General features: G+C 40.3%; 1 protein-coding gene across 1 annotated transcript in view; it reads left to right on the top strand.

The window, feature by feature from the left end:
- Positions 1-7,200, top strand: part of MMRN1 (multimerin 1) — a 38,794-nt gene extending 31,594 nt beyond the window's left edge. Inside the window, exons 7-8 of the mRNA XM_038136509.1 lie at positions 3,383-3,529; positions 4,657-7,200. Coding sequence (XP_037992437.1) covers positions 3,383-3,529; positions 4,657-5,078 — 569 coding nt within the window. The 3' untranslated portion in view covers positions 5,079-7,200. The remainder of the gene's footprint in view (positions 1-3,382; positions 3,530-4,656) is intronic.
- The last annotated feature ends 9,379 nt before the right edge of the window (positions 7,201-16,579 follow it).

The raw sequence follows: 16,579 nt of genomic DNA, 5'->3' as shown, positions 1-16,579 counted from the left end.
GTGATTATCTTAAGACAGCTTCAATATCTAAAAGGAGATGACAACATTAAAATACATACATTTTTAATATACATATATACATACATTGTAGCTTTTAATTAGTCTTGGTTTTCGGTTGTGACTGGTCCTACTTTCCAATGCACTGTTCTCCTGCAGAAATGAGTGATGCAGTGTGAGGGCAGCTTAGCTCAGTTCCCATTTTCCTGTTGCTATTAGTGCTGCTCTCTAGGGAATCTAGAGGCTGCTGTGCTTTCCAAATGTGAGTGTGTTCTCTTGTTGCATATCTAGTATGGGTTGTGGGTTTTGCATTATTCAGATTATGCCACCCTCTCATCAACATGAATAACTGAGAGTCAAGCTGTGTTGTATTCTTGCATTTAAAACAGTGCACCTGTGTGAGAGGTAATTTCAATTCATTCTCACTTTCTTTCTTATTTCTGATTTTGTTTTCACAAGATTTCTAACTCCTAACAGAAACGCAAGCTTCCATTGTTGCTTTATCATTCAAACCTTAATTTCAAGTGAAATATTAACCTATTGAAATGTTTTCCATCTTGTGTTTTAATTGCACAAATGAGATGGTTATTGCAGTTCAGCTTGGTGACATACTCTTCAAATTTGCATATTTACTCTTTAGATGAAGCTGTTGTGTTGTTTTTAATTTGGTGAGCCTCGAATCATCACACAGGAATTATACCTCTGCTTAACAGAGAAACAGAGTTGCTGGAGTCCCAGTAGCTCAGATTGGCCCTGACACTCTGCCCCACCCAAAACTGGAAGGCACAGCCCTCTCCTCCTTGCTTTCTGCCTGCTGTCAGCCTGAGGGTGCTAAAACAGGGGGGATTAATAACTATAGGCTGGCCACCAGTTTGACCCTCTGTTAGCAGGGTGATTTAGTAGATTCCCAGGCTCTTCCAGTCTCCTAGGGCTTCCTGAGAAGCAGGTACTGATAACTGAATACTGAGAATATGTTTTTAGGTTACGTCCTGGTCAGAAGAATTTCCGAGCTGAACTACTGGAGTCAATCTTTTCCATAAGGAGACCATTAAATTTCTGAATATTTGTTTTGCTTCTAAAAAAACCCCGGTAGATACTGACAGAGCTTCATTATTTGTTTGAGATTTGTTTGCACAGCAGTGGCAGTCTGTTTCCCAAAAGAGCTTCTGGCTGTCTGCCTTCCCAAAGAGTAGCAAAACTGAGCATTAACTGGCTCTTCTCATTACTACCACACCAAGTGTAATTAGCAACTACATTTTATTCTCTGTTAGCAATAGTGACAATTTAAGCCTTTAATTTATAGTCTCTCTCTCTTTTACTCATCTACGCTGCTAAGTTGTGAAACATTAATGAACAATCAAAGATTTGTTTTAGTAGGAGATCTGTTCCTAATCTGAGCCCTCTGGTATCTTTACCCCGAGGAGATAATTCAGACATAGCGTCTCAGGACACTCTTCAGCAAGAAAAGAGAAAATACTGGGCAGAGGAGCAGCCTCAGCCAGCAATGACTGCAGAAAGATGCTATTGTAGCGTAGTTACATGGAAATTATTGGCACAGTGGAGATCTGCAGAATTTGCCTCTTGCTCTGAAAATCCTAATTTGACTCAAACCCCACACAACTCCTATTGTAGGAAATGGAGGAGCTTCCCAGTTGCTGTTAAGCAATGCTTCACAGGGAGGGTTAATTTAATGTAGATAGAGCTGTGTCTGAATTTGAATTAACTCCAAGGTTAAGTTCAGGCAGAATCACCCCACAGCAGACTTCCAAAATGCTAGTCTCAATATCATTATCATTTCCTTTTAGTGATCTTTTTACTGTTTCTTGGGTTTGCTTCTTGATGATGATAAGTAGAGGCCAATTAGCAGAGAGACTGCTGTGTTCTTACAGGAAGCTTTTATATTTTGGGAGTATGATACAGTCAGCACAATCAGCTGTTTTCCTTCCTTTTCAGCTTTCCTTTGACACTTGGTAAATATCTGGATGCTTGGTAAACATCAGTGAAATGTTGTGGGTGCTTGGTAAATGTGAGTGAAAAATAACTTCAATGAAGGATGTAGCAAACGATTATCTGAGAAGCAAACCATTATTTTCTCATGTCCAGTTGCCTGTGCTGTGACCCCGGTCATGACAGTCCTAAATTGCTTGATTTCAGGCATTACAGAAGAGACATTATTTTCTGTGAAAAGAATGACTGTTGTGTTTATAAATCCATGTGCTATATCAGAGCAAATTCAAGTGTCGCTTTACAATGTCCTTCAGCATTCTGCTCACTGAGCTAAAATATCACACAGAAACAGTTCACCTTAATGCAGTAGTCTGTGAAATATCTGGTTGGGAAAACAAAGATAACCCTGGAATGACTGAAATATCTATGTGAAATCCAGGTCAGCATTTTCCTGGCAATAACTAGGTACTTTTATGCAAGACTTTTTCAGTTCTGACCTACCAACCTAGATTTACCATAACAGGACTGTGTGGAGTTCTCTTTCCAGAGTTCTGCTGATAATTACTGGCAAAGAAAAGGGTTGTTTTCTAAAATGTCTGACTTTTGACCAAACCAAGAGAAAGCAAAAATGTGTGCTTTGCGAATGCTTTGTGTTCAGAATTTTTCATAGCAATATTTCTTTTTTAATGTGACCTGAATTTTCTCCCCCCAAAACACTGCTGTGACAACACATTATTCAAGTACACTCAGTAATTACTGTCTGAGAGCTCAGCAGCACTGGCCTGACAGATTTCTCTGTATTGGCTGAGTTTAATTTGGCCAGCTCATACCTAATTGGCAACAGAGGCAAGGACATTCTCAGTGAGGGTGCTCTGCAAAGCCACCTGTTTGGTGTGTTTTTCCTTGCTTGCAATCCAGAACTTCTACAACAACCTTGATAGATACACTGGAATTAGGGACTGACTTATGGACAAGTATTTGAAGTGGCTGGTATAGCATTTAGGACCTTTCATCACCAGGAGCCTGGCTTTCCGGCAATGTTTGTCACATGCTGGATGAAAAATGTCATAGAGAAAACAGTCCAACCTGTACGACAGCAGTACAAAATCTCTTCTGGTACACCCAAGGATAAGATGGTGCAGTCCAGAAAGAGCAGCCTGATCTAACTTTTTGGAGGTTCTTCTTTCTTTCTGCATGTGCCTGATCCTCTGAGAGCAGCAGAGCTCAGAATTTACAGGTAATCTTGAATCTCTTGGAGGATAGCTGCAGGTATGCTGTGTTCAGGTCGAAAGGGAGGCTGGACAAGAGCTGAAGTTGGCCTTCACAAAGAACTTCAGCAGAAATGGTGAATTGACAAAGAGCCTTTCCAAACACTGCATACTTAGCAAGTGTCACTGATTACAACTGAGGCTGTTGCTTTTGCTCCTCTCTTTCACAGGGCAGGTTTCAGCGTGTGCTAGCTCCCCGTGCCAGAATGGAGGAACCTGTGTCAATGACAGACAGAGTTTTGTCTGCGCCTGTCGCCACCCCTTTGGAGGAGTCAACTGTAGTGTGAAGCTGGTGAAGGACAATTCCCTGAGTGTTGGCAAGTACAGAATTTAGCAGTGCAATACAGGATCAGTCCAAGCCTCTACCCCAGGGCCTAATTACAGAGCATTTGCTGGTCAGAGGTCTCACGTTTCGCTTTAATGAGTGACAACTCGAGCAGCAGAGTCCTATGTTTTGGTGCTACAGACATCAATCCCCACGGGTGACTCGTGATCTCTTTTCTTAATACGACCAGATGATGGGATTAAATTGGTTTGGGACCTGTGATAATAGCTGGAAAGCTCCCTGATGAAATGTGCAGAGTGGGAGGGTGTGCAGTAGATGCATTTGAAGGCCATGTCATGGGTTTTGAAGGGGGAGGTAAAATCACATTGCTGGGAAATGCTATCTTCAATGCAGCCCTAAATGTTCTATAAATACCAATAGCTACCAGAATGTGTGGGACTGTGCCCTCAAGGAGTCATTTTAGGCCTGCCTCTGGCTTTCATCAGCAAAGGATGCAGCCTCTTGAAAGATTCCAAAAGGAAAAAAAAAAGTGAAAATTATGCTTATTCATCATAATAAATACAATAAATAATTTACACCCAGGCCACAAGAAACATGAATTTCATGCATCTTTCAGCAGTCATTTGGCTGATTTTTATTCCTGACAGCATATGAATAGTGAATGAAATCATTTGTACAGAAGCAGGGAATGATAGCGTACAGGCTCAGCTTGAAGAGAAACCCATATACTTTTATCCCCTCATTTAACATCATGAATGCTAAACCTCCTCGCTGTTTGTCTAAGACTTGTGCCGAAATTCTTGGCTTCAGCGCTCTCACATGAGCAATGAAAGAGCTCCTGGAGTGGGGAAACTAGGCGGGGGTTTAGGGTGGAAAGAAAGCTCCCTTAATGATAACATAGTAGAGACAAACATAAAGTTCCCTTGCTGTTGCTAAATTTTTCTCTGGTGGATACACCTGGTACTAACTGTGAAGAAAATTACTTTTTATATAATATGAGAAGATGTGTTTATGCAGGAACACTGTGTTTCAGTTGCTCAAGTTGTGTCATCCACAGGATGATGTGACATCAGAAAATCTGCATTTGGTCTTCTGCCTGGTCCAAGTTGCCTTTCTACCATGTAACATCACTTAAAGTTTTTCTTTATTCCTTTTCAGATTTTTCAAAAGGATCATACAGATATGCACCTATGGTGGCTTTTTTTGCTTCCCATACATATGGAATGACAGCTCCAGGACCCATCAGATTTAACAATCTGGACGTCAACTACGGAGCCTCATTTGCCCCAGCAACTGGGAAGTTCCATGTTCCATACCTGGGGGTCTATGTTTTTGAATATACCATTGAGTCATTCAGCCCACGTGCCTCTGGCTATCTGGTCATTGATGGAATAGACAAACTCACCTTTCAGGCTGAAAATATTAATAACAGCGAGTACACTGACAGAGTAATTACTGGAAATGCTTTATTAGAGTTAAATTATGGTCAGGAAGTCTGGCTCAGACTGGCAACTGGCTCTATACCAGCCAAGTATCCACCTGTAACTACATTCAGTGGTTACCTGTTGTATCGGACCTAATCAGTCCTAAATGTGAGCTGTTACTCAGATGAAGCAGCCTGCAGATGAATCTAGCTTTGCATTTAAATACTTTGCTTCTTTAAGGGCCCTAAGCTTCCCAATGTTTAATGGCTGATCCTCCACGATGTTCTTTGGTTGTAGCCATAGGCACAACCCCAAGGAGTCCACAGGTTGGAGATGGGGGAAAACAAAGCATCTTCCTCATATTAATATGACTGGGAAGCACAAATCTAATGCTGTTCTGCTGTTCCGTTGCATAGACATACTTACATGAGATTGTTGAGAATCACTTCTCACGAGAAAGCTCAAGTTAAGCTTTCCTCTACACCCTGACTGCAAATCAAAAGTGATGGATGAATTTTGATGACTCAGAGGTTGGATTACTACTTAGCTCATTGTATCAATTGGTAATCATGTATATATATTCTATTTGGAAAAAATATTTCTTTTTCATTTTGCCTCCCATTATTCACTGCATACTTTGATATGGCAGTATTTAATTGATTCATGTTTTTTTTTTCTGTAATCAGTATGGTGATGAACTAGGATTTTGAATCTGGCAGCAAAAAAAAAAAAGCCAAAAAAACCCCAAAAAACCAAGAGAAATGCATTCAGATTAGAAATAAGGTAATTTGAGCATTTAAATTAGTCATAGGATAAACACCATAATGGATTTGATGGATTCTCTCTGCTGCTTGAAATATTTAAACCACAGCTGGATTTTTCTTGGGTGATATGTTTTAAGCAAACATTGTTATATTGGCTTCACACAGATTTTAGCACTTGACCTATAAAATACACAAGATTAAATTATATAACCAAAGTATTGTCTGAGTTTGAGTTCTATAAATCTATGATATTGTTTGTTTCTGCATTATATTCACTAACTACTGAGGCAAGATGAAATTAACTTCAGTCTGAATGTGATTTTTCAAGCACCAATCCAATAAAGAAATATTTTTAATTGATGCCTGACTGCCTAAACAAAAAACAAACCCTCAGGTTTTTATTTTTTATTCTTTGCAAAGTCCCAGGCTGCTGCAGTTTCTTGATATCCTGTTCCCTGGTGTGACTGGCCAGGTTTGTTTCTGGTTATTGCCTTTGTTAATGGTATTTGACCAGGTTTTTCTGTGTCTCTGTGTTTGTTTCACTCCCTTTTCTTAAAAGCCAGAAAAATCTAACTATGATCTATGCCAATCTATTGAAGCACTGAATGTTTTGGTGCTCCCTGAATTATTTTGTTTTCCACCATCAGGAACTTTTCTTGAAAACACATGGGGATCATCAACTCTTCTTAGTATTACTTAATGTACCTTACAAGATCTTAAGGTGAATGTCCATGAAATGACTGAATTCTTGCCATGCTCTATGTGGATAAGAGAATCCACAATATCTTCCCTTAGCTGCATAAATGTACATTTTGTTCCAAACAGAAATGAGCATTCCCCACTAGAAGCAGAGGTGCTGGAGCATGTCCATGGGCATGTGCCTGTGAGTGCTGGCTACCTGAACTACAGAAATGTGCAGCACTCAAGAGCATCCCTCCAACCTCAGGGATCATCTTATCATGGCTTGTGGTCAAGAAAAGCAGTTAAGAATTCATGAAAGTTCTCAATCCAAACTCACTTTTTAAATTTTTTGATGTTTTTCTGAGACCAGAAATCCTTTTTTCTTTGTGTTTAATGTGTAGTTGACATACCATGGACACTGAATGAATGTGCTACAGACCATTCTCTTGTTGCACGCCACATTTTTTTCAATAAACACTCAAATCTTTGATATGGCACTAACTCAGCCTACTGTATCATTGAATGTTATCAAATATAATGAACACACGCCACACTCCCTCCTTGTATGATGTTGTCATTTTAATGTGCTTAGTCTTCTTTATTCCTGCTGTGGTTACAGCTAAATGGCATGAAAATTACTCTCAAGATGAAATTAAAATAACCCACCAGAGTCTGCATCTCTGTTTTAATGTGACTTTCTTTGCCCTTGCAGCCCTTCCCTCTAAATCCTTCAAGCTGGGTCCTCATCTTCACAGACACTATTTTCCCCCAGCAATCAGATCATTTCTGTGTCATTGTACTGGTTTTCTTTCCTCTTGTCTTCCCCCTTTTTTTTTCTTCTCTCACAAAACAACAGATTGATTGGGATAAAGTAAGCATTCTGATTAACCCCACATATATATAAGTAACAATTAGAAGACTCCTTTCCCTAATAGAAATAGTACTGTAACTAATTCTCATTTTACTATTTAAAACATGTGAAAAAAAAGAATGCTTTAAAATGATAATAAAAATATACTCCCCTTTTTATACTGTTTAACAATCCCTTCCAATCTTTCTTCACATGTCTTCGAACTAATTATAGTTGACTTTGTCTAGTTTTAAAGACTAAAATTCAGATTGTTCACTGTGAAGATAGTTCTGTATCAATCACTGAAGCTTATTTATGGACTTGTGACTGTACTTGAGCTGGCTGGACTCACAACACAAACCACTGAGAAATAAGTGAGGATCAATAAGATCAGTCAGCCTACCCATTATGCAGAAGAGGAAACAATCAGCCTGAAATCCCAGGAGAACTTTTTAGGCATCAACCAGGATAGGTGATTCCTGAGGCACTTTATCACCCCTCTGCTTTCATCTTCATTTTCTGATTTGCATTCCCTAATGCCAGCAGGCAGCAAATCTGAACGCTCATCTCTGCCCACAGCCCTTGTGAGGGACCACAAAGCCATCCTGAGCTTTTGTACTTCAGAGTGAACAGTGTTCTCTTTATTTGGGTGACTCAATAACCATGGCAACATTTTGTCTGCTCTGGCTCTGACAAGCCCATCCAATTGACTCCAGAGTTTGTATTATCATTTTCTCACCTATACCAAGTGAGTTACAGCTGAACCCAGCCCCTCGTACACTTGGGATTCACACTGAGACCAGCAGCTGGTTTTCCTCACATGCCATTTCTAGCTGCATAGCCTGCACAGCTCATGCCAAGCTCCCCTGCTAACCCAGGCCTGCCTGGGTCTGTCTCATGGGTATTGCTGTCTGTCCCTACATCTGGGATGTTTTTGTTCAATTATTTTTTTTTCTCTGCGATAACATCCATGTTAGTAGCAAGCAGGAGAGCGACCATTATTTCTGAATTCAGGCAGTGACTAAAAGTAGCTATTAGGACCAACATTGCAGCTTAATCCCACCAAAATCAGTGGGTACCTGGTGATTGAGTACCTTTGACAGTGGGACAATAAGTGCATTGAGGCAATTGCAAAACTGAACCTACCTAGCAGCTCAAGCAGGCAGGTGAGTAGGAGAGTGCAAAACAAAATAAGAAAACACACAAATAGTTTGGGCATTTCCAAAGTACAAAAGTGTACACCATGGCTTTGCAGATCTGTCACTGGTAGATGCTACGTGGCTGCAGAAACAATTGCCTAGCAGCTCCATGCCTTTCATTAACCCCTTCAGGTCATCAGATGTATCACACTGAATTAACAATGTCTAGATTTTTTTCTGGTTTAATTTTAATAATCCATACTTCTTCCTATCCCTAGCAAACTGCTGGAAAGCCTGAGCCAAATACTCCTGTTCCCATGCTAGAGCCTTATCAACAGTAGAAGATGGAGACCTTCTTTTATTGTGGTGGATTTGTACTTACTAAAGCATCCTGGTGTAATCATATTTTCAGCAGTTTTATAAGAAGTACAAATATTTATCACAATTGATCATGTTTTTAAAATATACAGTAGTTCCATTGCAGTAATTTGCCCTTTGCAAGGCTGCCATTCTCCCCCTTTGTATGATGGCCCCGATGGCAGGAGAGTTCTCAAGGGTGAGAGAAAATAAAACACTCTGTTCAGATGGGACTCCAGTCAAGAGTGCATGGTAAGAAAGCGTTATCAGCAAGCTGCTTCCTAGCTGAAGTTGATATAGATATGTTACAACCAACGCACTGCCTTGTAATGAACTTCCTTGCTCTGCTTCCCCACCCTCAGAAATCTGTGGTGGCTGTGAGCTGAAAACAGTCTTCTGCACTCACATGTTACATGTAAACAAACCGAAGTGTTTCTGAAAACACCGATTGCCATGGCTGCTGTTGAAAATTCTTATCTTAGAAAAAGCAAGTTGCAAACAAAACAGACCAGGACTGTTTACAAACACCGAGCAAGTAGTTCCAGAAAGCTTGCTATTCATATCTGCAGGAATTGGGCAATGCCATAAAAATGATCTGAAGTGCCCAGAAGTCCTTTATAAATACTACAAGCTTTCTAAATGCTTTTTGAGCCACTAGAAATCTGCATATCTCACATCCACACAGATTTAGCGTGGTGAATAGCAAAGTCAAGAACAGCAGCAACTAAAACAAAACCCTAAAGTGGCAGACTTGTTTAGATAAAGAATTATCCTCAGCTCTAACTGATGTCTCTGAATTCTCTGCAAATTGCCTTGGAAAGAAAAAAAAAGGTTCAGCCATCCATTGCTAGGCTACTTATTGGTACTTACTGAAGGGAAAAAACACACATGAGAAAATTGTGTACTATCATTTCCTTTCAAAGAAAGGGCTATTACCAGCTTACTCAAGCAAGAGACAATTTTCAGGCTCAGCATTTAGACACATTCTAGAAGAACATAGCGGCCTTAAGTATAGTTTTCATCATTAATTTTTAGGGTCTAAGTTGATCGCTGTTATCTTGGCCCCAATACCTGGCATTATTACAGCTTCTTAATACACTAGCATAAAACATTTAATTCTGGAAAAACAGGAACGATGCTTCCAAAAATAAAGGAGAGAGATTCACTAAGAGTTATCATATAGCAAAGGAAACTAGAATGCCATCAGCAGTGAATGACAGAATCATTTAGGATGGAAAAGACCTCTGAGGTCATTGTGTCCAATCTTTGATCACCACCTTGTCAACCAGACCATGGCACTGAGTGCCATGTCCAGTCATTTCCTGAACACTTCCAGGGATGGTGATTCCACCATCTGCCTGGGCAGTTTATTCTAATGTTCCATGAAGAAATTCCTCCTGATGTTCAACCTGAATCTTCCATGGCACAGCTTGAGGCCATGTCCTCTCATCCCGTCACCAGTTGCCTGGGAGGAGAGGCCAAATGTGCATTAAATAAAGCCTATTTTGGGCAAAAATTGATAAAGGTCATTCCTTTATACGTGAAATTATTTGTGTGAATGAAGCAGAAATATGATGGCAGCTATGAGGAACTTTTAGCTTCTAGAGCAAAAGATACAGATCTAGGAACACACTCAATTTGTCTATGGGCGTACCTTGTTTGTAGAGGTTTGGACTTTGACTTAACTAGTATATATGGTCATCAAAGGAAGGCCAGATGCTTAAATAATTGTGGGAGAAAGGTAAAATCAGGGAAATAACACAGGACGTGTTTGTAAGTGTTAAACAAAATGCATAAGCAACAAGGCATTTGCCTTCCTAAATAAGAATGAAGAGGAAAATAAATTAAAAGTAAGAGATGGGAGAGTGATTGTCTACAGTTAAAATGCCCAGCTGAACAGCTGAAAGGGATTGTTCTCCCAGCTCTCACAGTACACATGTGCATTTGCTGGGACTGAACCACAGCCCTGCCTTTTCTCTGCCTCCCCTGTCTCCAACTCCGCATTTTTTCTCTGCTTCCCTGCTGTTTGTGTGAATGACCAGACTGCAATGACCTTGGAAATTGGTTATGATGCAATATCCTTGCACCACATTTCTTCTGAGCCATAAAATAAGGACATATTTTTCTTTCCTCTGTTATTTTCAGTTTGCTGACTCCAATGGGCACCCCAATCACTGCCATTTTAGTTCTGTTATAGTACAGCACAAAATTCAAAAAAAGCTTGTTGGGAAGAAGGCATAGAGCATTCTTTCAATCTATTTCTACACAAACACAGTATTTCATTGTTGCTGTTTGTGTGTGCTTTTTTTTTCCAGGCAAGTACAAAAAAATCTGGTGAGGTGAAATTACTTTTCAATCAGGTTATATACACTTTAGTTAGAGAAAAAAGTGCACATGGATGAGAAGCTGTGTATTGTCCCATTTTAAACTCCATTCCATGCTTTTCATTTTTTACAGGTGTATTTTCAATCTCTCCACTTATTTGGTAGCCAGTTTCACAGCTCTGCCTGCAGGTTGTACTACCTCAGGTCATCTTTCCAGGGACTGTGAAAACGTGTATGTCTAAGGCCCTGTATCAGCAGCGAAAAACAATCTATCTACTACAAAAATACTTGGACATCCTTTCAGGTTAAGGTACTCTGCTGGTCACCCAGCAATGCTGCCCAGCAGGAGATGGTAGCCAGCAGGCAGACCTTGATCGATCATTTGAAACAGGATTAGAAGCAGGTTCAAAGATACAAAGGTAAAAGAGGAGAGTTAAAACCACAGAATAGTTAAAAACGTTGCAGAAACAGGTAGTCAAGGGTTGGTGTCTGAATTTGTTGCTCAGTGCATAGGATAGACTTGTAAAATTTCTTAACATTGCTCAGAGCGGGATGAAAAATTCTCTTTTGTGCTGATCAGAAAAAAACTTCCTTTTTACTGAAGACAGAGAACATGTAGCAAGACATAGACGTGTAAAAGGAGTTTTAATTGAAGCATTTAAACACAAGGAAGGTCTTGATGTCAACCTAAAAGCAGAAGGGATATACAGAATTAAGAATCATGCAGCTTCTGAAACTTGGCAGGAAAGCCATCGACAGGAGCAGCAAAACTGAGGCTGAGTGGGTCTGAACAGTGCGCTGGCTTTCTTACTGGGAAGAACACGATTCAGCTGGGGGCATCTGGGGCACCTTGGGCCACCTCAGCTCTTATAGTGCCACCTCCAATATTAGATCAAAATTGGCTATGGGTATGTAACCAACCTAACACCAGCTTGTGCTTTGATGTGTATGAATAGAGCTCCCCTTGGCTTATGAGCACTGATAAAAATAAACTCATTGAGTGAAGTATTTATCTCATGTCAAATTACCTGGATGTCAGCTGCCTGCAATTCTAAATACTCTTGCAATAACTTACTGTGGAAAAATATTTAATTCTTATCTAAATGAGAACCACCCAGTTGAATTTAAGCCAAGTATTTACAAAATAGTTAAGAAAATAATGAGATTACATTTTGCACTTAAAAATCCCAAGATAGACTTAAATGCTACAGCAAAAGATGTCAACTAATTTTTCAGTATAAATTGAGGGAAGCTAAAAATGTGGCGTTGGTTTTGCAGCCCTTTAGTTCTGCTAACAGTATTGAACCTGCAGAAGGGAGGCAACTCCTCCTGCATACAGAGAGCAGTGCTAGTGGAAGTATCAGTGTGGCAAATTTTTTTAAATCTCAGGCTTAGGTGGTTATATCAACAAATAAAGACCAAACTGCATCTGTGTCACTCCTCCTCCCTGATGGAATAGAGCTGCATGGAGAAACATTTGTGCAGCAGGTATTCTATTGCAAGGGTGTAGAAAAGAGCAATGCTTGACAGATGTAAATTTACACTTACAAGAGGCATATAAGAAGTTGAAGTAACAGAGAAGAAGAAGTACCTGACAGCATTAACAGGTTAAGGGCCAGGCTCCTGCTCAAGTCAAGTTTTTTTGCAGTCTCCTGTTGTGTCTTGGACCTTTTGGCCCTCATGCCATTCTTGTGAGCCTCACAGCCTGCAACCAGAGCACATCTGAAGAACAGCAAAGTCTGTTTGCCATCTCTGGAGAGTGTCACCAAACCAGTGAGGGCTGGTATTGTGTCAAAGCCACTGAGAGTGTTAGGGTGGGTCGCTGATGTCAGGGTGAATTGAAGTCTATAACCACTCATGAAGGTGTCTTTGTAAATTGGATAGATCTTGCTTCACAACTACTGACTAAAATAATGATGTCTGGTGGGAAAAGGACTTTCTCGGAGTAGCCTTTCATCACCATCTGGTTTACTACTTTTCTTTACAGAATTATTTTCCAAAGTGCCGGCAAGGACAACCTCTTTCTAGCTAACATCTTTAATGAGAAATTTTTGATTGACTTTTGATCTTCCCTCAGCATGGTGGCTCTCTTCTGCAGAGTTACTGCAGCAGCCATGTGCTTGTGTGTGCTGAGAACAGCATGCTGCAAGTGCTGATGATGTTGGGTCTGTCTGTCAAACCTGACAGGATTGATCACAGCAATTTACCTCTCAGGTGGTCAATACTTCTGCAACATTTCAATCTTTCTGTAGTGAATCCCATACAGTTTCATGCTTTTAACTTGCTTTAATTCCTGCCAGTTGACTCCAGACACACTGGAGACTCACAAGGGCTCAATTTTTTACATCTGTTGTTTTGAGTTTTTACATTTCTTTGGAGCAGGCAGCATGTAATATATTTTCCACCATCATTGTTTTGCTGATCATTCACTGTTTTATCTATCAAGTACTCGCTTTGGGAATTTGCATTCAAATCTGATTGCTTGCATAATCCAGGAGTGTTAAAGAAATGCCTTGGGAACAGCATCTTTCTCTCCCACCTCAGTACACCTCTGTGTTTGGTTTTAAGGAGGTGTGTTGTGTGATCTCTGATCTGCTTTTTCTTATGAACTTTAAAATCATGGCTGGTTCCAATGCAGCTCTTTAGGGTCTGGTCTGGGCACATACTGCTTCAGTTGCTCCCAGAAAGCTGATTCAAGTGGGCCTTAAAAAATTAAACTCTCCTTTAGAGGTACCTTCCCTTCAATGCTGCATCTCAATAAATTTCTCTTTCCTGTTTCTCAGGCTGTTGTGTGTCTTTCTGTGACATAGGGGTAGCAATTGAAAATTTCAGGCTTTCCTGCCTGACTTGGGGATACCCGACAGGAGAGCAGGGTTTCACATGGAACAAAAAAATGCCACAAACACCCACAGCTGAGAATAAATGAGTAAGTGCTGTGTTTCTACAGTATAAAAAAATAGCTTCAATAAAAACTACACTTTCTGGTAACTACAGAGGCTCTAGCTCCTTATTTGGCATCATACATGACTTTATGAATTTTGATGGCAAAAAGTAATGTAAAATATATTGATTGATTCTGTTTTACCCTCCTCCTGGGATGACTTTGATGTCCAATACTTTCTTCTAGGAGAGGGACTATTTGTCACAGCATTTCAAACAGTTAGCTTGAAATTATGTGTTCTTCTGGAGGCCCCAAAACACTTGAAGCTAAACACTTCAGAATTCAAAGAGAATTTGCTGAAGTCTGTAGATACAAAAATGCTTTCACATAAGCATTTCACATTTCAAACTGTTGCAACCCTTTTTAAAAATCCCCTCTGTTTCATTATGAGACTAACTCCCCTTTCAGCTGGCAAATCAAAATGGCACAGTTTGAAGTCACAAAGCTTCCCCATATCCTCCTAGGGACTGAGAACCCAATTTCTCCACATAACTATCCAGACTGTTGAACTGCTGTAATCTTTCAGAAAATAATGTCATTTTGCTTTGGAAGCTTGCTCTCATTTACTTGTATGTTGTCAGTATTACACGAATTACCAGATATTCCTCCTAATCTAGAATCCTCCAAATTAAATGTCTTTATCACTCATTTATCCTCACGATCCTTTTATCCAACCATATGGAATGACTACTGGCAGCAACAAATTTAATAACTATTGTATTGTGCAGATGTACAGAAGGGTAAAAAATTCGATTCTTAAAGACAAACCCAATGAAAACAAAAGGAAAGCATCTTGCTTTGGCTGGCCTCTCCCTCCTTTGTACCAATACCCTCTAAAACAGTTTTCCCCATAAAGATTAAAACAAACAGCTTGATTCTTGAGGATAGCAATTATTTTTGAGTGCTCTGGTGAGTATAATTACACTGTCAAGAGTTCACTTATGTTCCGCTGGTAGCCATGTGGCTCTATTTCATATTTCCAATTTCTCTCTCCTACAGGATCTACGCCCTTTGAATGGATTTAATGCTGTACCAGTCCAACTCATTTGTGCACGTGCCGTGGTGAGTCACACACCACCTGCCCACAACCGTAACAGCACTGAGCAGAGAAATATCATAGTCCAGTCCCCAGAGGCTCCTGATTCCTGCTTCCCAACAAGTGGCTGCACAACAGGATCCAAGCCTGGGAATGTCACCAGAAAATGAAAGTGGGAGAGGGAGAAAAGGAAGAACTGTGTTGAGAATATGCAACCCTGAAAAACCTAGGTGTGAGATAACAATGTGAGGGTTTGTATTTCTGGAGTGAGAGAAGTCAGCATTAGGGGAAGTACCTCAAAGGGAAAGGAGGACATGCACTATGAGCTGAAGGCTCCCATGCTGCTGAAGAGTATCCAAAACTGGAAAGCAGCAAGAAATAAAGGAACAGTGGTATTTGACAAGAGAGATACTGAAACAGAGGAGAAACATATAGAAAAACAGCAGGATTAAGAACAAAAGAAAATCCAAGGCTAAAATGATTTTAGGCAGTGATTCCTTATAATAGCATTCATGGGGTCTCTGTGATTTTCAGAGGACTAAAGCTCCACTCAAGGTATGCTTCAGAATAAATTTGGGTCTTCTCAAAGAAGGCAGAATGAATCCATCTGGTGAGCAAGGTAAAACAAAGAGCAGGAGAGACAATGAGAAATTATCTTTTCCCTACTGCTGATTTTCTTTCTGTGTGACTCAAACTGCACTTCAGGTAGGCAGCACCAGCGTACCTAGTCAGCACACCCCCTTGACCAAAATTAAGCATTTTTATATGGTTTGATGGTTTAATGCCATATGCCAGATGGGGAAGAACAGAAAGATTTTTACGATGAGCAGAGCATGTTTTCATATGCTGCTGATTCTTTTAAGCTGGAGCAATTTGCGTTTGTGCTATTCTGCAGAAATCTATTACAAATTGCTACTCTTGGTTTCTTCCCCACTGATACTTGTTATTATACCTTGTGTTACATGAAATAGGAGCGGGAGAGACAGAAAAAGTCTTGGGGGATTCAGAGCGGAAAAAGAATGAACTTTCTTTAGAGGTAAAACTTGAAAAGAGATTAAATACCTTGGGGCCCATGACAGTTGTTCTGAAAATATGTCTTGACTCAAAGAGGATAAGCCCACTTGCTCTGCTTTGTCCCCTCCAATTTGCCACTCCCAAGGAAAGAACATGCCTCTGCTTGGGAGATGAGGGGGAGACTGATTCTTCAGCAAGGAAGCAAGAATACTTTTTCTTGGTGTTTTGAAAGAAGGAGATGGCATAATTTTTGGAGCTCAAAGTTGTCTGATCTCTCTCCACCTCTGCTGTAAAATGCAAATCTCTCTGAGAAACCCTGAAACCAGCAAAGGAAATGTGAAGACCTAGTTAGAGCATGTCCTGCTCCCTGCTCCAAAGGGACAGGAAAGCCCCTGCACAGGAGGCTTGGGAGTGTTTGGCCTGGGAAAGAGCCAGTGACTGACGTGTCCCAGGAAAGCACCTGCTGTGAGTGCATTAGTGTTGAGATCCCTGGAGCAACAATTACTTGGCTATGGGTGTGTTGATTTTAATTGTTAAAGCTATGGAAGGAA

Source organism: Motacilla alba, chromosome 4 (assembly GCF_015832195.1).
Source record: "Motacilla alba alba isolate MOTALB_02 chromosome 4, Motacilla_alba_V1.0_pri, whole genome shotgun sequence".
Classification (NCBI taxonomy): domain Eukaryota; kingdom Metazoa; phylum Chordata; class Aves; order Passeriformes; family Motacillidae; genus Motacilla; species Motacilla alba.
This window is presented reverse-complemented; position numbering and strand designations above follow the sequence as displayed.